At 54.0% G+C, this 22830-nt stretch overlaps 8 protein-coding genes across 8 annotated transcripts; 4 read left to right on the top strand and 4 right to left on the bottom strand.

The window, feature by feature from the left end:
• Positions 1-90: 90 nt before the first annotated feature.
• AYO20_04875 (hypothetical protein) lies at positions 91-753 on the top strand (the record flags this gene model as incomplete). Its single annotated transcript, XM_022643170.1, has 1 exon — positions 91-753. The coding sequence occupies one exon, from the start codon at positions 91-93 to the stop codon at positions 751-753; it is 663 nt and encodes a 220-aa protein (XP_022500981.1).
• A 781-nt stretch (positions 754-1534) lies between these two features.
• On the bottom strand, positions 1535-4801 carry AYO20_04874 (hypothetical protein; the record flags this gene model as incomplete). The annotated part of the gene is made up of 4 exons (XM_022643169.1): positions 1535-1694; positions 1742-2195; positions 2318-2743; positions 2791-4801. 4 exons carry the CDS (start codon positions 4799-4801, stop codon positions 1535-1537), a joined length of 3051 nt encoding a protein of 1016 aa, XP_022500980.1.
• A 1562-nt stretch (positions 4802-6363) lies between these two features.
• Positions 6364-8802, bottom strand: AYO20_04873 (hypothetical protein; the record flags this gene model as incomplete). Its single annotated transcript, XM_022643168.1, has 1 exon — positions 6364-8802. The coding sequence occupies one exon, from the start codon at positions 8800-8802 to the stop codon at positions 6364-6366; it is 2439 nt and encodes an 812-aa protein (XP_022500979.1).
• Positions 8803-9887: 1085 nt separating this feature from the next.
• AYO20_04872 (orotidine 5'-phosphate decarboxylase) lies at positions 9888-10963 on the top strand (the record flags this gene model as incomplete). Its single annotated transcript, XM_022643167.1, has 3 exons — positions 9888-10044; positions 10167-10827; positions 10885-10963. The coding sequence occupies 3 exons, from the start codon at positions 9888-9890 to the stop codon at positions 10961-10963; spliced, it is 897 nt and encodes a 298-aa protein (XP_022500978.1).
• A 1494-nt stretch (positions 10964-12457) lies between these two features.
• On the top strand, positions 12458-15976 carry AYO20_04871 (hypothetical protein; the record flags this gene model as incomplete). The annotated part of the gene is made up of 1 exon (XM_022643166.1): positions 12458-15976. One exon carries the CDS (start codon positions 12458-12460, stop codon positions 15974-15976), a length of 3519 nt encoding a protein of 1172 aa, XP_022500977.1.
• Positions 15977-17269: 1293 nt separating this feature from the next.
• AYO20_04870 (hypothetical protein) lies at positions 17270-18868 on the bottom strand (the record flags this gene model as incomplete). The annotated part of the gene is made up of 3 exons (XM_022643165.1): positions 17270-18045; positions 18102-18369; positions 18428-18868. 3 exons carry the CDS (start codon positions 18866-18868, stop codon positions 17270-17272), a joined length of 1485 nt encoding a protein of 494 aa, XP_022500976.1.
• A 1197-nt stretch (positions 18869-20065) lies between these two features.
• Positions 20066-20893, top strand: AYO20_04869 (hypothetical protein; the record flags this gene model as incomplete). The annotated part of the gene is made up of 1 exon (XM_022643164.1): positions 20066-20893. The coding sequence occupies one exon, from the start codon at positions 20066-20068 to the stop codon at positions 20891-20893; it is 828 nt and encodes a 275-aa protein (XP_022500975.1).
• A 182-nt stretch (positions 20894-21075) lies between these two features.
• On the bottom strand, positions 21076-22002 carry AYO20_04868 (hypothetical protein; the record flags this gene model as incomplete). The annotated part of the gene is made up of 1 exon (XM_022643163.1): positions 21076-22002. The coding sequence occupies one exon, from the start codon at positions 22000-22002 to the stop codon at positions 21076-21078; it is 927 nt and encodes a 308-aa protein (XP_022500974.1).
• Positions 22003-22830: the final 828 nt, after the last annotated feature.

Raw genomic sequence — 22830 nt, 5'->3', positions numbered from 1 at the left:
CCCCCTTCGGTTTCCACCACAATTTCCGATCCCATCCATCCACCCATCTATCCATCGACTTGTCCTCACCCTCAGTTGCTCCGCCCCAAGATGCCGACCATATTCACAAACGAATACTCGCGCGGGCCGCTCTACCAGTACTGGAAGGAGCGGAACCAGGAGGAAAAGGCCCTGCGCGAGCAGCGCGTCCAGGAAGCCAAACTCCGCAGCAAGGGGTTCCGACCCATGGACCCGGCGTTTGGGCCCAGCAGCTCGGACTCGTACGCCCAGCGGGCCACGAGCGGGCCACCGGCGTACCGTCGCGAGTCTGATGCTGGTGCTGGGACAGAAGGTGGCGTTGAAGGGTCGACGGCAGTGGGATCGGGCACGGGAGCCGCGCAACAATCACAACGAGGACCTGTCGGCACCGCTGCGGGCGATGACGAGCTACCCTCTTACGGCGCATCGACAGACTTACCAGCGGCGGGAGGAGAGGGCAGCGACCAACCGCTCCTGTCCGCCGAAGAGGAAAAGGCCCGCCTACGCCAACTCGAAGAGCAACAGCGCCAGATCCGATCCGACTCGGCCCTCGCCCAGACCCTTTCGGCAGAGGAGGAGCAAGAACAAGCCGCACAGGGTGAAGAGACCGACGCAGCAGCAGCAGCAGCAGGAAAAGGCAAACAGCCCGAACGACGCAAAAGCACCGCGGGCAAGATCGGGCGGTGGCTGGCCGACGCGGCGAGCGGGTATACCAAGAAACAGGAACGGTGGTGATAAAAGGAGAACGATACGGTGTGGACATTTACTTGACTTTGTTCTACTTCACTTAATATGACTTACTACCTACCTAGGTATCGGCCTTAGATACCTTGGGTACTGGATGTACGTAGGACTGTATGCATTATGACTCACGGACCTGTACCTACTATACCTCATACCTCGCACTTCATACCTCATCTCTCGTACACGGTACGGTAACGGTAAAGGTATAGCATAGTATACCTAGGTAGGTAATATAATGTAGTATAGCCAGATATGAACGATACCCGAACTGAAAGACAAGGCAAGGCAAGGCATATTATTCCCCAACCCATTGTCCGGCCTGCACGTCTCAGACTAGCACGATCAGTCATGGTCTCTTTATGTAGTCGGAAGAAGAGTGAACAGAGATCTTTCATTAGCAAAACACTGAGAAATATCCAAAACTACCCCCATCTCAATCCATTCCAAGCACAATCATAAGTCGTCAGAGACTGGCATCTGGATCAAACTCCAAGTCCCCGTCTTTCTCAAATCGCTGGCATTCGTCTTCGCAGCTACATGTGTCGTTTTCATCTGGCTTATGTTTCCTTCGTAGACATTCGTGATCATGATGGGGAAATATTCCACGCTTCAAGTGGTCGTCATCACTTCATGATGCAGATGCAGTCAAACCAGCCAAACTCCCAAGAAACCCCTCTCCACCAAAGCAAATGAGACTCGTAATGTGTCTGTGTACCATGCTTCTGTCTAAATGCTCAAAGAGGATTCTGTCGTGTCATAAAGGTCCCCAGGTTTATCTGCCCCGCCTCCTCCGGTCGTCTGGTCCAAACAACCCATCCAAGAAATTCCCAAACACCTTGCCTGCTGCTCCCTTTCCAGAAAGGATCTCGTTCAGCCGTTCCGCAAGGGGATCCTCGCCAGGCTCGGGTTTCTTGCGCCCCTTCTCGTCGAACCTAGGAGGTAGTTCGATCGTGGCATCAGAATCAGTGGGACTCGTTACACGCTCGAGTCTTGAGCCTCGGTAACCTGAGCTGGGTTCACCTCGAGATGAACTCGGTTCAGAAGAGCGACGACGCCGGTGATGTCGTCGTCGATCGCCACCATCGGCCGAGTCTGGGTCGAGTGATTGAGACGAATGTTCTCGCCTTCTTCGACGTTGCTCGTCGGGAGTGGAATCTGTGTCGTCTTCCGCTTCATACCCGCGAGAGTGCGAATGCTTGTGTCTATGGCGGTGACGTTCGGGACTTGATGCTTCCGATTCCACGGGTACAGCATCAGAAACCTCAGGCGTCTCGACAAACTGCACGCTTTTCCGACTTGATGGAGCCGGCTGGGATTGCGAGCGTGGAGGAGATACACCTCGTCCACTTGGAGGAGAATAGGTTCCCTGACGCGGGGGATTGGGAGCCGGTGGCGGAGGATTGATTGGAGCATTAGGGGAAGGGTCGTGCGTACTAGAGAACGGTGGAGGCGGAGTCGGTACGGAACGATTTAGACCTAATTTCCCAAGAATGTCAGCCACGAGAAACTGCCCGATCCGAGAAGTGCTTGCAAAAGGTACATGACAATGACGTACCATCTGGGACATGGCTCTGGTCATTACTGGGAAAAGTAGGTGCAACAGAATTGCCAAATATAGGATTCGGCTCAGCACTCACATTTTCAGGACCACGTGGTGCGTAGGGGTTTGCACCAGAGGCATAGGCATCGTATGGTTGCGCAGGAGCTGGCGGAGCACCAGGAGGAGGTGGGGGAGGAGGGTAGGCCTGTGCGGGATACGGGGCAGCACCAGGTGGAGCTGTACCAGGGCCGGCTTGCGGGGGATACGGTTGAGGCACAGCTCCTGGTGGAGGCGGGAATTGACTGCTTTGCGGATAGAACCCTTGTTGACTTGCATACGGATCGTTGACGGGTCCAGGAGGTGGTGGCGTCGGGGCATACTGTGCTCCGGGATTATAGTTGTCCTCGTAAGGATCACGACCGTAGCCTTCCTCTTCTCGACCTAAGCTCGTGTCAGCATTTCATCTCTCGGGGTCCAGAGACACTTACGCCTTCGTGCGCGACGTTCGCGTCTCTCTTGCTTCCTCTTTTCATACTCGGTCGCTCCAATCGCCCCTGCAGCGGCAGCTGCTGTCATCTTTGCGGCATCGCGCGAATGTCGGCGTCGGCTGCGGTCTGGGGAAGAACTTGAACTGCGAGACGACCTTCGACCACCTCGTTCGCGACTCAGACTCCGGCTTCTACTTCTGGTCCCTCGTTGGGCCCCGTAACCTGCTGCTGCACCTGTGGCAGCCGGCACAACAGCATTCGAGTAGTATCCATCTGGTGGTGGCGGTCTCCCATAGTAATCTGGGCCGAAATTGTTGCCATACATGGGTGCGTTTCCGTATTCAATTAGCCCCGGATCAGTCATTGCAGCTTGTGCGGGCCCATCGTAGTACGCGTGCTCAGATCTTGCCCGGCTTCTGGATCGTGAGCGAGCCCGACGCCGCTCGTCCACAATCTCTTCGGCTTCTTTCTTCGCTTTATGTTTTTCATATAACCCGGCAACAGCAGCACTACCAAGTCCAGCAGCGACGACTGGGAGTGCCTGTCTGATGCGGCTCCGGGACCGTTCCTTGCCGTCCCTAGCCCGAGACTTGCTTCTAGCATGCTCAATCAATGCCGCAACGATGGCACCGCCTGCACCAGCCTTTGCAATCGTGTTTCGGCGGTGCTTGGGATTGCGGGCATCGTCAGTCGGCGCATCGGGATCATCTTCGAGACTCGAAACAGACTCCCTCCGGCGTCGAGAGCGCGATCGGCTGCGGCCACGGTCACCCTCGTCTTTGGACTTGTTCATGCGCTTGGAGGCAATAGTTGCGGCAGCTGCGAGTGCAGCCGCCCCGAGACCCACCGCCCCAAGAGTCTTGAGTTTCGACGGCGACGAGGAACGAGACCTGCTTCGACGTCGAGAACGTCCTGGCGACCTTGACCCAGATCGGGAATGGTGCCGGCTTTTGCTGCGGTGCATTGACCTGGCACGGTGGATACCTTCGGCAGTAAGAGCGCCCAAAGCGCCAGCCCCAAGGTCGCGTCCCATCCGACCGATACCATGGGGGACATCACGGCCTTCTTTCTTTTTGTGATTTCGAAGAAGCTCTGCAGCACCGACGCCCGCGAGGACACCGGCAGCAAGGCCTCGTTTACGGTCAGGGCTAGGGCTTTCTTCACGGGTTTCTTTGCGGACATAGACCATGCTGTCGTCACTGCTGTAATCGCGGCCTCTTTGGGAGACCGAATCATGAGGACTCACAGACCGGCGTCGACTCCGACGCTCATAGTAGTCGTCGTCATCGCGACGGTCGTCAATGCGCTCCCTGATCTTTTTCTCGTAGAAGTAGTCCTCTTCTCCGCGAGGCGAGCGAGGCGGCGGGTCTCGGCGGACGATGCTACGTTCTTCGTCGATGTCCGCCTTGCGGACAATTTGATAGTCGTCATCGTGGACTCTCTCTCGAATAATGATGGGCTCCTGACGAATGATGATGGTCTGCGGAGGTGGTGGAGGAGAAAAATAGTCGGTGGTACGGGTATATCGTTGCACATCACGATCGTCGTACCCTCGCGGTGACAGCACCTCATAGTCGTCTCGAAAGCGGGTGTCGACAACCTTGCGGTCCTCGTACCGAGTCACATCGAAATCACTCCGATGAGGATCATCGCGTTCAGTTGTGCGTCTAATGACGAGCTCCCTCTCTGTGACAGGTTCTTCCCGTCGTGTGTCGTAGACATAGTCTCTGCGAGGCTCATCGTCTCTTTCGCGCTTGATAACCAATTCACGCTCTGTGTAGCGGGGTTCTTCGCGACGCACAGGCTCTTCGACCTCACGCCGAACGAACCGAGTCTCCTCGAGCCTTTCGCCTGCACGTTCGGGGACAAACCGCCGCTCTCGGCCCACAGAGGAGCGGCTGTCATCTTCTTTCACCACATAGCGCTTCACAGTTGTGTATCCGCCATCGCGTCGGCTGGACGAGACCGATGTTCGGGAGTCGTCGAACTTCTCACGGTACACAGAGCCCATTTTGGGGCCTGGAGAGGGGAGTAGCAGTAGTTGCAGCCGTCCAAATCAGTCCAAGTGTAATTAGAAGGATATATCACATGCACGGTTTGTCAGAGTTGCGCGGGGTTGAGGAAAGATGTGGATTTGTTTTCGCAGACGGTTTTCAGGAGTGTTCTCGAGACGTTGAAAAAGGTGCCCAGAAATGAAGAGGAAGAAGTGAAACAAATGCAGAAGGCAGAGACGAAAGGCAAGAAGAGGATGAGCGTTCGAGTTGAGCTGGCAGCAGGTGACAATTCACACCCAAGCTGGAAGGATCAGATGGTGCATGCAACCGGACTGCGGGCGGTCAAGACGGGAGACGGACGAGCCGGACCTCCCAAGGTTGTGCGCGTGTCCCGAGATTTAATCTTATCCCCTTTGTGTTTGTGTGTGGGCGCTGGAAGGGCCTCTTGGAGAAAGCAAGGCCAACTGCGCACAGAACGCCGAGAAGTCTGAACGATACTGGCTGGATAGGTGGGCATAAAAGCAGGCTTGGACAACTTTAACGGTCATGCAGAGAGTCGACTTGGGGGGCGTAGCGGCGAATAGAGGAGGGGTGGCGGGAGGGGATGGAGGAGTCGAAGGAGATAGAGGGGGTGGTAGAAGAGACGAAAAGAGAGGAACAGAAGGTGGAAGAAGGCCCATGTGGCCCATCTGGTCTTTAGGGACTCAACTAAATTGAAACAGCAACCAGCCATCCAGTCAGTTCAGTCAGTCAGCCAGACAACCAACCAACCAGCCTCTGCTGCTTAATGGCCGTTGAGAGAAATAATAACAGACCAAGTCACAAAGCCGGAGGCAGCGTGACGTACATTGCATACGGCGCCCAACCCCCCCCATTGGTGCCCCACCAGCGCCTTGCCAGCGCTCGCCCACCTGGGCAGTTGTTTGTTTTCGCTAGTCCCGTGTGACAAACATTTATCATACATGTCTGACACGTTCAATTAATGGACAACAAGCTGCCAACTCCGCCGTGTCATCTTGTAAATAAGTTTGTAATGACAACAATCAGCCCGCAACTGCCAGAATGTCAGGACAACAAGCCTCAATAGATACGCCCAGTCATTTTGCAGCCCGATGTCTCCCAAGAAAACCCAACAGGGCTGCGGCCCAACAAGCAAGGAGAAACCGGTCAGAGAGAGAAAAGTACCTGACATATTCTATGGGGAACTTTTGATTTGGGCTTTTGGTTGCCCTCTCTGCTGAGGCTCCACGGCAATTAAATGCCCTATATAACAAGAGAAAAAAGAGGCCGTCACCAAGGAGAACAACATGCAACTGACGGTTGCCCTGACACAAGGCTGAATGCCTTTTCCACCCAGTTCTCCATTATTTGCCTTCACGCCCCTGCGCTGATGCGCTGGTTTTCTTCGCCGACCATTGTATAGCCAAGTATAAGCTTGCAATCCCAATGCTTTTCTCTTTCCCGGACACAGTCCTTTGGGTATCTCGGTCGTTAGATGCCCACCCACAATAGGCGGGTCTTGTTCATGCACAAATGAAATTCGTCCCAATCATAACTCCCAATATCTTCTCAAAACGTCTTAAGCCTTTGGTTTGGTTGGAGACCCGTCCGAGTCATCTCCAGATTTGTCGTCGTTGGGTAACACCTTAACTCGACTGCCAATCTTGGCGGATCTGGTTTTGGAGCTCAAAGGAAGCTGGTACTTGATGACGCCTCTAACAATAAGATCAAAGGGGTGTTGAAGCACTCTCTCCCAACGTGCACTGCCCCCGACTTCAGTCTTGTTGCCGGGTCTCGCAAGTCGAATCTCACCAACCGACGAAGTGTGGCTGTGTCGAACGGGAGACGCATCAAAGACTAACGGTGAATCGAAGACGAGAACCCTTCCCAGCAGCATTTTCTGTGTGCCTGACTCAGGGTCGTCAATTGGATCGGTCCCTTCGTCCACTCCATCGTCCGAATGCCACGGCGGCCAGTCGAAACCCTGGGTATCTGGCTGCTCTCGCTGAACCCATCGGAGCGCTCTTCTCTGGCCAGGCAAGTCCCAATTGGAGGTGGTGCCCACATAAGGGCTCTCGGCAAAGATGTTAACATCCAGGTCATTTACCGAGATCGGGAAAAGATTCGTGTTGATAGCCAACACGTCCAGATCGAGCATGAGCTCCTGCTCCGATGCAAGCACATTCTGAATATGCTTGATGGAAACATCCATGAGCGGCCGATTGAGGGCCATCACAAACGTGGTGATGCCAACACAGACCAAGAGAATAACAAGACCCAGCAGAATACAACCGCTATATCCGCCACACCAACTCCGGTCAGGGACATCGTTGTATTCGAAGTGCCGGAGACTGGAGCTATGCGGGCGACGGCTGTGTCGCGTTCGGTTAATGCGGACCGATCCAAGTAGTGGTGCCCTCTCGTCGTCAGCGACGGCATCCTCATAGGAATCAAAGGGTTCGCCTTTGCGCAAGATGCCTGGCACCCGTCCATTGGAGGTCCGGGGGCTATTTGGTCGAGAAAATCGCGAGGGATTGTTGGTCGTCGAGCGGGAGGGATTTGTCTTGTTTGCCTGAGTGAAAGGTGACTCCGTATCCAGGATGGAGGTGTGGTGGGGCCGTCCATGCCGACTGATGTGGTGATGACGGGGCGTTGAACTCGAGTTACGTTGGCTTCCCCGTCCTTCTGGCCCAGACTCACCATCCAGGAGATTGTTGTAGGTGCTGCTCGAAAACTTCATGCTCTTCTTCCCAGTTATCGCTTGACTGCCGGTACGGAGACCGTGTTTATTGCGGTTCCCAAATTGTTCTTGGCTGGCCAGAGATGTGGCACTGGGTGTTCGAGAATGATGCCGTGAGGGCCTGTTGTCTGGTGGGTTCGACTCGTAAACGAAAGTCTCATCTGAATCGGAGGAATCAGCTTCATCCACCGCACTAGCGACCTTGGCCTCGAACAGGTCGGCTTTGGAAGTGACTGTGCCAGCATGAAGCGAAGGAGCCTTGCGAGATTTCTTCTTCTCCTTTTTCGGCCGGATGGTTTCGGTGCTCGGTTTGGTCCTTACACTACCGTTACCATCCCTGCCCGAAGCACCTCGGTCCGGGCCCAGCAATTGAGGCATGGACGTAACAGTCTCCGTCTCAACGGTCATGGTCCGTGGGGGGTCGCCAGTAGGTTTAGGTTTGGCGCCTGTGAGGCTGGTGAAGGAGCGCTTTGCTAAATCTGAAGCCGGTCGGGAACTGCTTGGAGCCCTTGACCTCCGACCGCTTTCTGTTTTGGCGACAGTGACTTTCGAAGGGCCATCCCCACCACTACCTTCACCATCTCTAACGACTGGTGGATCAGCTCGCGGCTCAGGTCTCTGGTCAAGAGATGCGACCTCCACCTTTGGCTCCAACGATGAAGTCGAAATCGGACCGATTGCAGGTGTCGTGGGGGCGCTGTTTTCCGCCACCGTCTCAAGGGTAGTACTTGGTCCTCGACCTGATACTCTCGAGCTGGAATGAGTGCCATTTGGTTCGTGAGTGTCAGGTATCTGCATGGCGGCGGCTTGGTCAGGGTGAGAGACAGGTGCCAATCTTTTCAGCGAAGTATTTGATGGCGTCTGGTCTGAATCACTACGTTTCGTTGACGGGGGCCTTGTGCCAGTCTTCGAAGGCGGCGGGGACTTCAGTCGGGGCGACGTGGGCCATGACGGCGGGGTTTGACCTGCTTTCATTTGTCGTTCAGAGGGACGTCCGCCCTCGAGCACCGAATCAACACTAGGAGGTGGTAAATTAGGCCTCTGCGCAGACAGGGCTCGCTGGACAGCAGCCGCTGAAGGCACAGTTGATAGGTATCCGGCTGAACCACTGTTCCGTGTCGGACTAAATTCCTGGCTTCCCTTGCGCGACCGCGAAAGTTGAGGGATGCTGGACACACTGCGAGAATTGCGCGCCGGAGATGTCTCGCGAGATGTTTTGGATTGCTCAAGTTGGCCAGGTCCCAATGCCGGAATGTTTTCTGACGGCGCCTCTGACATGATTTGAATGATGTATTTGTTTGTTCTTTGCCGTAACACCTCCCCCCTAACTGCGACGTTCCTAAAGGGTTTACTCGACGACTCGAGTCTGCGGGTTCATCGCGGCTAGACTGCCCAGGATCAGGAGGGGATGAATTGATTAATGAGACCGTGGTAGAGGTTGACACTTGTCGGAAAGGTGTAAAGGAATTCGCAGGGTGAGGGATAGTCAAAGTGAGCAGATCGTACGATGATCGTTCGACTGCTATGCTGGACGATTCATTGGGGAGGAATGGGCGAGAAACCCGAGCAGAGTTAAACCGTCTTGCTGACGGGACACAACAACGAATCCGAGTCGGGATTCGGGGGCAACGGCGGAATGGCGAGGCGGGTTTTGCTGGGGGAATAGATTGCGTGAGGTTCTAAGAGTTGGGAGGATGTAAATGGTGGTTAGAAACAGGGGAAAGAAAGAATAATGGGGATCGTAGGCCGCTGCAATAATGGACCAAACAGCAACGTAATGGTGAATGGGCAAATGGCGGATGGGAAAGGGAACGGGGAAGCGGTTACGAGTGGGCTTGCATCTGCACAGCGTCATCTTTGGGCCTTGCTACTGGGATGCAGCCTGCGCGCCCACCGTTGTCCAGATGTGGCTTCAATTGGTGGCTGACCCCCCCATCCGCAGAGTTTTGGGCTTGGTCTAGGCTTCTAGGCTCCTAGGCTCCGTGGCTCCCTCGGGGCTGCTGCACGGCTCTTCCTCAAACGTGGCATTTTCTGCTGGCGAGTTTTGCCTGGGTGCCTCCCGCTGCAGCCTCTGCCCTAGCGAAGGCTTGGATTTCGCACCATCGGCCTCACCATCATCGTCGCCACCACCACCGTCCCAGCACCACACCCACACACTGACCATCAGCCTCGGAACTGGCTACTTTGGTCCAACCACATCTCTCGACCCTCAGTTTTGCATCCACCACCTCCTACGGACCTGGCCTCCGGTACCTGTTGTGCCTGACCTGATGATTCTTCCGATCGCTTAAAACACGTTTTTTTTTCATTGACAGAAAAAAGACTTCCGACCAGGCAACGCCCCGTGAACAGCACCCGCGGTTATGGCTTCTCAGAGTCACCTGCCCTACAGCCAGCGTGCTCAAAGACACCCGCATCCTCTCGTCCGGCGACTGTTTGAGATAGCCGAACGGAAAAAGACCAACGTTGTGCTGTCGGCAGACCTGACTACGACCGAGGAACTCTTGGCCATTGCTGACAGTAAGTGGATTGATCGATTCTCTGGACTCTGTATCCCACAACCCAAATTTGTCCTGCGGGCGAGATCTCAACGGTAGACACTGATTAAAGACACGTCCTAACTCTGTCGTTTTGTCTCGTAGGTCTTGGTCCCCATATTGCTGTTCTCAAAACGCACATCGACATTGTCTCAGACTTCGGCCCTGCTACAGTTGAAGGACTGGCCCAATTGGCGCAACGTCACGACTTTCTTCTGTTTGAGGACAGAAAGTTCGTTGACATTGGCAACACCGTCCAGAAGCAATATAGAGGAGGAGCGCTGCGGATCCACGAATGGGCCCATATCGTCAACGCTACGATGCTTCCTGGCGAGGGGATCATTCAGGCACTGGACCAATCCATCCGTGATGGTGGGATACGTGAACGAGGCATTCTAATTCTGGCCGAAATGACCTCAAAGGGGTCGCTGGCAGTGGGCGAGTACACTCGAATATCGGTCGAGATTGCAAGAAAATACCCCCAAAGTGTCCTGGGCTTCGTGTCAACGAGGGAGTTATCCAGCCACTGCGCCGGCGCCACGCGGGATGAAGATTTCGTAGTGTTCACCACGGGTGTCAACATGTCCAGTAAAGGAGATGCGCTAGGTCAGCAATATCAAACGCCTACAACAGCAATGGAGGGGGGGTCAGATTTTCTTATCGCCGGTAGAGGGATCTATGCTGCAACTGATCCGGTGAGTGCAGTCAAAGAGTATCAGCACGCGGGCTGGGAGGCATATGAGCGTCGCGTAGGCTCAGCCAGTGGGTAAGCAAACGAGTAAGCACGCTGGCAGGTTGGGCATCAATATGCCACCATCGGCAGAATGCACGACTCGACAGTTGCAACGTGGGCCTCTCAAATCAAAGTGGACATCTCGCCAGGGAACCGAATCTGGCATTGAAATAGGTAAGGGTCCTGCAAGGGTCTGGGGGAGCATCATTTTTGGTGCTCGGACGTTGGCTGAGGGGCCAGAGATGAATCCATCAGGAGGGATGAACGCATAATTGTTATTGCAAGGCTACCTACCACCAAACTCTCCGTACTTGTACTTGTATGTAGACCATTCACTCGGACCGTTGACAGACCCCTTCGGACCCCACCGCAACGCTATTCAGGGTATTGTTTTCCCTTCCTTCCACCTCGTAGACTCCGCAGGCTGAGGATCGGGAGGCATAAGCTTCAGCTCTCGCTGAAAGTATCGCGGACCTGGGGCTGCACATGAGGGGGCAGTGTCTCGTCACGACCCAAGAATCCCTAGGGGTTATCTTCTCCAATGTTGCACAAGGGTAGAAATTGCACGGCTGTAGGGAGCAAAATGATTTCGCGTAGAGGCCAGAAACAAATTGCTCAGAGACCAAAGCAGAAGACGGGGGTGGAGGGCTCTGAGGGAAGTCAGCTGCCCTGTTTGCCTGCCTGCCTTTCTCCCAGATCCCAGATTGTCGCACTGAGGATGACGATCCATGGCGGCGACAGTGGAGCCTAGGCGCTAGTCCGGTTTGGGTCTTTGTTTATCCTTGGCACACGCCTCCCACCGCCTGGCACCTAGGACGCGTCTTGCGCCTGGTACCCACGAAAAAAAAGCGTGTCATGGCCTTTGAGTCTTCTGTCCAAAGAAATGACCCGAAACTCGACCACGACATATCTTGCGATTCGTCCACTTACAACGCGCTCTCAGCGCCTTTCATTGCAACTCTCTTACTTGCTTCCCAGCCGATCCGCGATTGGCACAACTTCCTTCCCAAGTCCTCGTCGCCACAAACATTAGTCGTCATCAGCGCCTGCTTCCCCTTGTGCAGCGCACGCGATCGCTTCGAGAATCTGAACCCTGAGAGGACAAATACACCACCGTTTGCGACCCGACCTCCCCGGCGACCAGAGAGGGATCAGCGAGCATCCTGTCTCCTCTATCTACGTCAAATAGTCAGCATCCAACTCTTGCCGACTCCCTCCTCTCTAGCTTCACTTCATCTCAACCTCTGACACTTTGTCCCCCCTTCATATCGCATTGACAGACATCCGCACCTCTCATCCTCATCCGAACTTGTCCTACCGCCCTCACTGTCCTGTTGAGCGAGATCATTTTATCAGACCTGCGCTGAAGATCGCTCTACGGGACAATATCTCGTCCTGCGCCAGAATATCCTATCTTTTCCAATTCCGCTACAACCGGCACCGACACATGCCACGACCCATTCGTTGATATGCGAGGCCATCGGTAGATCCACCCAGGGTCCGTCAACAACTTCTGGACAAGTTGCCTGCACCATAAGATTTGGGTCAAAGGAGTGCTGTCTGAGTGCTGTCCCGTTGAAACCTACAAGTTCATGGCAGACTCCTGGGAAGAGAATCAGTTTATAGTGCTGCGTTGAACCAGAGTGACTCCCGGCCAGCCATGATGGCCACATACTCTCCTCATCGTGAGGAGCACTCACCGAAGAGTGCCTTCTCACACTTCGACCCCCATTCTGCCATACGCGAGATACGCCGTTCACTATCTCGCTCACCTTCGAAAGGCTCAGAGTTTCGTCAACAGTCACTCCGATCCCCCGGACCTAGCAAATTACCATTCTCGCCTTCTCCGCTTTCACCATCGAGAATCGCGACCTCTGACAATTTTCTACATCTGGGTGGTATGAGCTCTCATCCGAATCGAAGTGCTTCGGCCCCGCGTTTCCCACGTCCTCCCCTTCGACGAACAAATCAATCTCATGGGGTGTCTCGCCTCCGCACTTCGCCTAGGAGTCCTACGAAACGGATCCTGACGGATGCCAGCGACAGTGGGAACTCATCCCCCATGCCACTTCGCAAGAGGACTTCGGCAGAGGCAGAGCGCGAACTGGCTTTGAAAAGTTTGACCGCTGGCGAGGAAAAGGAAAACGATAAATCCGTGAATGAACCCCTCAGCTGGAAGAGTGTTCATACTCGCCAGGAGAAAAGACGAAGTGGTGGGATGTTGATCACAGCCGTTGCTCCTTTAAGTCCTATGAAAAGATCAGACGGCCCAAGGTCCGACGAAACACCAGGCTGCGAGAGTCCTTCAGCCAAGAGGAGAAGTCTCCACGGGCCAGGCCTCGATTTCAGCATATTCGAGTCTGATAGTTCGGAAAGTGGAATGTTCGGTGACAAACGAGCGCAAGACGACAACGACTGGTTTCTAAACAACTCTTTCTTATCATCATCACGATTTTCAACGATTCCGAAGCGGTCCTCGTCTTTACGGAAGTCGACTATCCAGCAGAGACAGATCGACCGATCGAGCAATTTGAAATTCCAAAATGCCACGGAGGGGGACAAGTCTTGGTTAGACTTCACTCCAATAGCAAACCCCAAAAAGGAAATGCGCATGTCTCTGGATAACCACATGAATCCATTCCCAGGCGATAGTCCATTCCCAAGTTCAGGGAATCTCCTGAGCGCATCGATCCATCCGATGACTACCATGCAAACCGGCTCGTCCTATCAGCCTCGACATCCCCTTTCCCGCACCATGACCCAATCGTCATCTCAGCCTGATGAGCAAGACGATTCGCCTACGCATGAACCGATGCACCGCCCAAGCAGACCTCGTTCTCATGATTTCTCGAAATCCTTGCCGGTTGGCTCTTCTAGGCCAGTTCCATCTTCTGAAGACAATGAATTCTCCTCCCAAACCTCTTTCGCTACCCCAGGCAATTACAAATCTGCCAAACCCTTGCCAGCTGCTTTCATGTCGACTGGTCTCATCTCGAAGAAGAACCGCAATGTGGACGACCCGAATGCGGGCCTACCCAAAGCCCATATGCCAGATACGCCCTGCAAGAAACAGCCAGCCATCTTTCAGAACGAGGAGAAATTCGCAAAGAGTGCTGTCAATAGGATCTCTCGACAATCTTTCGGTGTCCCCCCCAGTCCCCTCGAGGGGAGCCACGGTCCTTCCAAGGTGTCGGCCTTTCCATTCTCCAAAAGTGTTGGCATATTTGGACGTCGACCCAGTCGACACAATCTGCTTCGAGATGGAAGTTTTGCATCCATCGACCCCGAAGAGAAAGCGAACGGTCGCTCCCCACTAAGTCGGGCAAACAGCCAGTCAACCGACTCTGATTATCCCCCTACACCTACCAAACATTTGACAGAGCTTCACGATCGGAGTTCAGTTTCTCCATCACCACACCAACCGGCCTTGTCCACCAATCGAGTAATCGCTCCTCCTACCCATGTAACTCGTTTGTCAAGCAGTAAGTTGTCTCCTATTATAGCATCGCCAGGATGCGTCGACCTGGACAGTGACAGCGTGATGGAAGATTCCCCATCCGCCAACCTGAGACCAAAGTCGGCGCTGACTGTCATCACCCTCCCGGATCCCGCTCTTTCCCAAGGTCGGACTTCGAAAGGTCTCAGATATCCTCTCTCAACGAGAAGGACGATCTCGATTCCGACAATCCCTCCCCCTGCTTTGGAACGTGCTAAGAGAACATCTGTGCCACCAGTCAGCCCAAGGATTGAAAAGACAGATCGCGGATCTCCTCACACGCCTCTCGACAGCTTCTTTCCTCCCGACCCAAGTGGCCTAACCATTTCAGGACGCGCTGAACGTCCGCCAACGAGGCAGAACAACATGGCACCTATCATTCCAGCAACACCGACTGGCCCACGAGAATACTTTACGAATTTCTCTAACCGTCCAAGCTTGAACCTCGCCTCATCAGACGCCACGAACATCGACAGTAGCTTGACGTCAAGGTTTGACAAGGTTGATCTTATTGGCTCTGGGGAGTTCTCGCAAGTCTATCGAGTCTCGCAACCCCCGGAGACATCGCCATTCCATAAGATCTATTCCGTGTCGACCAGCCGTCCATCCTCGAGAAATTCTGTCCCCGAAAAGATTTGGGCTGTGAAGAGATCCCGGTATCCTTATGCTGGTGCTCGAGATCGCCAGAGAAAAATCCACGAGGTGGATGTGCTCAAAGCCTTGGGTCATTCTGATCACATTGTGACTTTCGTCGACAGCTGGGAAGGAAATGGCCATCTGTACATTCAGACAGAATTCTGCGAAGAGGGTACGCTTGACGTCTTCCTTGCACAGGTTGGCCTGAAAGCGAGGTTAGACGATTTCCGCATCTGGAAGATCCTTCTTGAGCTGTCAATAGTAAGTGTGGAGAACCCCATCACTCTCGTCCAACCTAACAGCGACCAGGGTCTAAAACACATACACGACTCGGGATTCATCCATCTCGACCTCAAGCCTGCGAACATCCTCATCACATTTGAGGGCGTTCTCAAGATTGCGGACTTCGGTATGGCAACCCGCTGGCCAGCAAAGGCTGGCATCGAAGGCGAAGGAGACCGCGAGTACATCGGACCAGAGATTCTGATGGGTCGATACGATAAACCTGCTGACATATTCGCACTTGGTCTGATCATGCTGGAGACGGCTGGAAATGTCGAACTCCCAGACAATGGGGTATCCTGGCAGAAGCTGCGAAATGGTGATATGAGCGATGTTCCAAGCTTGACATGGAGTTCTGGAACGAGCGGGATTCTAAGGGACTCGTCCGGTAACCCTATTTCTAGAGAGAGTTCCTTTCAATTCCGCCCGGACAGCGACCAGCACGATGTGGAAGTGATGGACGGTGATGATTTCGAGCCGACTGTTGCTCGGCCTCACCAAAAGCCCTCACGGTTTGAGCGAAGCGGCGAACTGGTCGATCCACCTCAGTTTATGGTTGATCCCTCACACGAACAAGCTCTCGACCGAATCGTGCGCTGGATGATATCTCCAGACCCAAGCGACCGTCCTATTGCCGACGAGCTGCTCAACATCGAAGGCGTGAGGTGGGCGGAAACGAGGCGGCGTGCAGGAGCGACCGTCTTTGAAGGTAATTGGGGACCTGCCGATGAGGTTCTCGCTGAAGATGCGGAAATGATCGACGTGTAAAGCCATCTACTTAACCAGGTGAATTCTGAACCCTGGATAACCAAACACGATTCGTTTTGGACACGCGAGGGCTTCTCGGGGAAGTTATTTGAGACAGACAGAGGATGCATTGTTTCTGGTGGATTTCTGTTCTTTTTGTTACGATCGAAACGACATTCCAGCAATTACCCCAGCATGTTGTTATGGTTTAGAGACCAGTTTTCGATCGTTTTGTACACCAGAGCAGGCAAGCAGGATTTGGTTGGTATCGGACCGGTATGGAGTGTTTTGTCATCTGACACAAGGTTTTGATTTCGACTTCGACATGGACATGGACATCATGTCGACCACGATCATTCGCCAGGCAAGGACTATTAGCCCTAGGGTTTAAGGGAAAAGGGGGACGGGGACGGATTCTTCGAATACTTTTTCTGGTTTTGGGAAGAAATGATATGGAACTCGGGAAGGAGGCTCGACAACTGCCGAAACAGACAGAGGATGGCATGTTGAGGGACATCAGACGGAAAGACAGCAACGTGCTGCTTATTTTTGCCACTCGTCGCCGAGAATTAGCAGTCATTGTGGGAATAGGACATTGAAATGGCCACACAATAGATAGCAGAGCTGCAGGAAGTATTCCTTAAGTATACAACTGCCAGCATATCCAAAATGGAAAAAAAGTTGAATGATCACATGGTCCCTAAGGAAGAAGAAAAGTGAGATGGCAATTCAAGCCAGAAATTTCGTCCTTGTGGTTTGCCAGAAGAGAAAATAAGCAGAGGGAACGAGGGATAAACCACCGGACAGGTGAAATGATATAGACTGGGAGAGACTCTGCCAAGGAAACTATAGCGCCGCACGGAGGAAGGACTTGGAAGGGGAAACTCGAGTGATGGTTAATGCCTCATAGGGTACCTAGATAAGTAAAGGTACATGCAGTAGATAATTACATACACACATACATAGATGCAGACCAGCAACCAGCAAATAACAACCAGGTCCCATTACAGTGGTCCGCCCGCCGGCCTGCGAGACACGGATACTTCCTAAAAAATGCCTGCCTGACTCGTCTCAGATTTCGCCATGAGGGATATATATGCTTCGCAAACAAAACCAAAAAAAAAGGGAGCAAAAGATGTGTCCTGCAAGGGAGTGGGTGAGTGTTGGAGTATTGGAGTCGGTCCTCATACATCTTCTCTCAAGGTTGATCGGCGAAGAGTTCGCATCAGGTCAATATCGGTGTCTTCCGCCTTGTGAGTGTCTATCTGCACAAGGAGACGGGAGAAAAGACTGAAGTGGAGAGGAAGAGGTGGTTCAGCCCTTCTTCTCGTCGGCGGCGCCGTGGCTCAGGATCTTTCTCCGTTCCTCGGGTTTGAGTTGTCCGTTGATGTCCTTGGGCATTTGCACCATCCAGTTCGGTGGCGTCATGCCGGTTTGTTCCTGGATCGTGGTGAGCAGTGGAGGCAGGGACTGCATGATGTTCTTGATCGGCGCGATGCCTTGTTCCATGGCGCCACTGCCGTCGCCGTTGCCCGTGTTCCACACCGTGATCTTGGGCTGGAGACCTTGGATGGCCTTTGCGTTGGCCAAGGCAAGCTTCTCGTAGACGTTCTCCTTCAGCATCATGTATTGAAGCAGGCCCTGAGGTCCGCCGAATGCGTCAGCCAACTCCCGGTACGCTTCCGCCTGGGCCTTGGTGGCTTCGGCTTCACGCATCTTGGCATGGTACATGGCGTCGGCCTCTTTCGTCTGGCGTTCGACGCTGGCTTGAATTTGACGTTGCTGCTTGAACAACTGGGCATCGGCATCCTGCTTTTCCGCGTAGGCCTTGGCATCAGCTTCCTTGGATGCTCGGTAGAGGCCTGCGTCGGCCTCTTGTTGGGTCGTCTCCTTTGAGATTTGGGCTCGGACGAGGTCTTTGGCGCGAAGACGTTCAAGCTCCGTAGCCGCCTTTTTCATCTCGACCTCTTTCTGCAGTTCAGAATCGCGGGCTTCGGCGGCTCTGCGGGCTTGGATTTGATTGATTTGAATGGTCATGTCCAGTTCGGTCTGCCGGTTGGTGAGCTCGGCGTCTGCTTGGGCCTTGTCGGCTGTAGTTCATGTGTCAGCTTTTTTGTCGTGTTGTTGTAGAGCAGAGTCAACTCACCTCTCCGCTTGGTCTCGAGCACCGCCGTCTCTGCTTCAATCTTGGAGATTTCCTGCTTTGTATGACCGCGTTTGGCAGCCTCGCCGATTTCACCTCGCATGCGAGCTTCGGCCACATCGATACGGGCTTGATTGGACGCTCCTTCGTGGGCTTTGCGAGAGAGAAAGGCAAAGTACTCGGAGCCTGGTGTGTCTTGAAGTTCCTTGACGTTGGCATTGTAGATGCGCAGACCAAACTGGTCCAACTCGTTCTGGACGTTCTCGATAACCTGCAACCCCCGTCAGTGCTGTGTTCAGTGGTCTCCATCAGATTCAAATCAGCGTTACCTTCTGCTTGAAGACCTGCCGCTCCTTGAAGATTTCCTCCATGGTCATGCTTGAGACAATGACACGCGTCTCTCCCTCAATGATACCTTTCACGATGTCTTGGACATGGCCTCTCTGAGTCGGCACAATGGCCTGGCCAGGTTTCCGGCCGGCGGAAGGGGTGCCATCTGGGTTCCCGCTGAGGAGCAATGCATACTTCTTGAGGGCTTCTGGCTTGTTATCTGGGCCGATGGTGAAGACGGCAGGCAGGGCGAACTGGAGCTTTTCGATGGTCATGGCCTGCAGGTTGAGTGAGAAGTCAAAGGGCGAAACGGAGATCCGAGCGACGCGCTGCCATGGGTAGACCAGGGCTTTCTTGACAATCCGCACGTCGTCGACGCCGGCGCCGGTGACGACGAGGTACTCATTGGCGTTTGAGATATGATACCACATGCCGGGCATATGGGTGATCGAACTGGTGTATCAGGAAGATGAGCTGGTACTGTGGGTAGGGGGGCAGGCTGAAGTAAATGATGAAGGAAGATGGTGACACAGAGATGCAAGCAAGTGGTACAAGGACTTTGTCACAGAGGGTTTTGTTTGGCCAGGGCGAGGAGAGAAGGAACAGGCTGACTGAACGAAGGTGAGAAGCAGGAATAAGTACTGAGGACCTCCATTGTAGAGACCACGGATCCGCGCAGATTGGTCCATGTTTGCTATTGCATGATCCTGCTCAAACATCAAGACCGAGGCTGTACCTGGTCCATAGGCAGGATCCATCCAGTCTGCCATGTACCGCCTAGGCTCTGTGTAGTGTTGGCATTTTCTACTGAAGTGGTCCTAAAGTTCAATGCAGGTGGAGGTATGAGGCAGAAGCGGAAGAGCAGGGGATCTTGGATGGTTGTCACGAGGACTGAATGCCGTTGTGCAGTGGTTTAACGGTGAACTAATCATATCCGAATACGGGACAAGAGTGGAGGGGGCGATATGAACGGATGAGTCAAGGCAGACCGGATGTTTGTTTGAGATACCTTGTAGGTGATGATACCAAGTACCAAGTAGTAGCAAAGTAGTAGCATGATGGGAGGGGGCGTGGAGGTGGAGGTGGTTGTGACACAGCGTTGTCTGGGCGCAGGCGCAGGCAGAGCAAGCGAACTACCTGGTTGCTTGGTTGCTTGGTTAGTTTCATCCAATGTGGTGAGGCTTTTCTGTCCACAACCCGCCCAAGTCTGCCTGATCACCAAACTTTGGCCCCAAAAGCATGTTAGTTTCCTGCCTCTTATGTAGGAAGCTCCTCCTCGCCTTCTAGAAGACAACGGTTGCGTTCTCGCTAATGCCGGGCATCCGTTTTGACTTCCACCTACGATATCCGCGAACCAGCGCTCACCGGTCAGTGCCGCTCGAAATAGCCCAAGTCGGCAAACGGCATCACATTCCCCCTCGAGCGAATTTACTGTCTCTGGGCAGTGACGATGAGGCTGATCTTGAATGCTAGCACATCCTCCCGTGTGACTCGGTTCCTTGTCCTCGGTATACCGATTACTCACTTGCTCGCTCTCTCGCTCTCTCCCTCTCTGAAAGAGCACGCCCCTCTACTGCAGACCGAGACTACCCAGATTCATTTGACCTCAATCTTGTGAAGACCGTCCTCATACAGGCATGTCCAAAGCGCCCTTCGAACGAGATCTCCATGATCGCATCCCTACCTATGAAGAGGCAGTCGCTGTCTCGCCCTATGCATCAGACCAGGACCCAAGACTGAGACCAGCGTCGAGCACATCTTTGATCCGACAGGAACGTACGCGACGTATCTACGAGCTAGTCGTAGAGTCTCTCATCCCCTGTTTTGCAACCCATGTGTCCAACTTATGCAACCACCTCACCATCGTTGTCGTCCCAGCGGACATGCTGAGGTCGACGGGAACTCTGACCCAACAGAACGTCGTTTCACCCTCATTGCCCAGTCACCAGACCACGGGGGTCATCATCACCCTGGTCGGAAGTGAGAACCACTCTTCCTTCTGGATGCAGCAAGCGGTGATAGAAGAACTGGATCTCATGCTTAGAAGGGAGCTCTCCAATCCATCCACAACCGAGACACGATCTGAGCGGCTGGATGAGAAACCTCAACCCCAGTTCCAATCGCAATTCCAAGTCCAACCAGCACCGGGAGCTTCATTACCGCCCCGACCCACCAAATCATCCTGGTTCAAGCGTGCCTTTGTTCTCCCCGGACCAGACCACGATCCGACAGGTGAGACGGGCAAGTGGAATCTTGGATGGCGCAGTCCCGAGCTGGCTGAATCAAGCAGCGGCGACAGTAATTCAACGTCCAAAAGACGAGAAGGGAACAGAACACTCCAGACAGACGAGGTGGCCGTGCATACAAGGTTACAGGATGTCAGTTTTCGAACAGAGAACGAAATGGGGCTTCTGGAGACCACCACAGTTAAGTGCATATGGATAGAAATCGAGGTTGGCCTATAAGCACTGTCTCGAGTATAAAACCATTAATAGACAGAACAGATCTTGAACCGTGGCTCTCCCTACAGCCAATAGGAAATTCGTAACCCGAGCTTCTCACTCTTTGTGTGCATAACTTTTTTGTTTTTTCAGATATTCGCCCTCGGGGACAACGGCTTGGAAGATTGCCCTCGCTTGTCGGCGAGTCATGGCACAAACACGGTCCTCTCCTTCTTCGCCGCCCACGCTGCCTCGGCTTCCTCCAATTTCCTCACCTTCAAGTCCATATCGGGTAGCTGGGCCACGGCTGCCAGCAGTCCCGGCAGCTCCTTTGCGTACTGCGACATGGCCCACGAGCCTGGGCCGGTGCCTCGCAGCGTGATGTTCTTACTCCGCAGGATGTCGCCGGGCAAGGCCATGTCGTTGCCAGCAACGGTGCCGATCTGGACAAACTGCGTGGGGACGGTGGATTTGAGCTGGGCGAAGAGGGCGGCCACGGCGGGACCGTAGAGATAGTCGAGGATCAGGTCCACGTCGGTCAGGGACGAGAAATCCGTCTGGCCGGGGTCGTTGGCCAGGACGATACGCTCGTCTAGGTCGGCGATCGCGGCCATCTCCTTTGCGTTCCTCGCCACGCCGATAATCTTCCCGGCGCCTTTGACCCGTGCGAACTGCACCGCGACTTTGGCGCTGATTGCTGTGACCCCCACAATCACCACGGTAAAACCTTTGGGTAAGGGCGGGTCGATGCGGGCGGCGAAGGCCATCCAGCTCGACATTCCCGGATTTGTCAGTCCAGCAATCGTGACGGGATCGGTACCTTCGGGAAGCGGCGTTGTGTTGGCCTTGGGCACGGTAATGGATTCGGCAAACGCACCGCCCGTCATGATGCTGTTGAAGTACACGCGTTGGCCATCAGGTGTCTCTCCGACACCGTCGGCGCCGGGGATGTAGGGTGTGGGCGTGTTCTTGGTGGTGTAGTGCCCACCCGTGGCTTGCAGACGGATTAATTGATGGAGGCCGCTGGCGAGGATCTTGAGAGTGACGGTGTCGGCGGACGAAGGTGAAGGGTCAGGGTGGGATGAGGTGAATTGAGGGGAAGAGCCCCAGGAAGACACTGTTATGGCACGCATATTCTATGCCTGGATGCTGGTGGTTTTGATTTAGATTGAGAACTCTTGCTGGTGGCAGTGCCTGTTCGATGTCCAGGCGGGTGAAGAGTGAGGGGCGGCGGGCGAGTGCCGAGTGTACGAAGGTAATGTGAACAGAAACCACCAACGAGACCGGGGAGATATTGTTTACTTATACCATTTGTATCCCTCCCAGCAATGTTCCTAGATACTTGCGAAGAGATTCGTAGTATGCGTAAATCTTTGATCATCAAATCTAGAGAAGAGCCGTGGTTCACCGAGTTCCGCGATTCGACCAAGTTCGTGGTTATGATGCAAGTCATGAGCCATCCACCCCCATCTTAGGTAATTTGCAACAATCTTGTCAAGGAGGCCCGGAGCCATGATAGGCCAGCTCGGTGCCGGCCGCTGGAAACGGAATCCATCTTCCACGTGCAGACTGGCGGGTTGCTGAATATGGCGCAGGCGCCTTTGTCATCAGCGGAACGACACCCTGTGGGTGCCTGGTGTGCCCGGATCGTGATTGATGAGCATCTAGTATCTTGAGGACATGAGGACGGCGGCAGTCAGGGAAGTATAGGGTTTCGGTGGTGGGGGACCGGGCTGATATGGTCAAAGTATGGCTATTCAGCGGCTGGGACAATACGAAGGGACAAGGAGATGGGACTTGGTGGGTGAAGATGAGTACAAACTACCTCAGGTGGGCTTCACATACTGCTTTGATACATTTCCAGGGTTGGTGAAAGGGTCGACACTCTCTTCAGTGTCTAACCAGACCTTTGCTGTGGACGACCTTCGAGCCCGGAAAGTCAGGTAGGCCTTCTGTTGCCC

Source organism: Fonsecaea nubica (genome assembly GCF_001646965.1).
Source record: "Fonsecaea nubica strain CBS 269.64 chromosome Unknown Scaff26, whole genome shotgun sequence".
Classification (NCBI taxonomy): Eukaryota; Fungi; Ascomycota; class Eurotiomycetes; order Chaetothyriales; family Herpotrichiellaceae; genus Fonsecaea; species Fonsecaea nubica.
The sequence above is the reverse complement of the archived record's forward strand: the minus strand, read 5'-3'. Positions and strand labels throughout refer to the sequence as shown.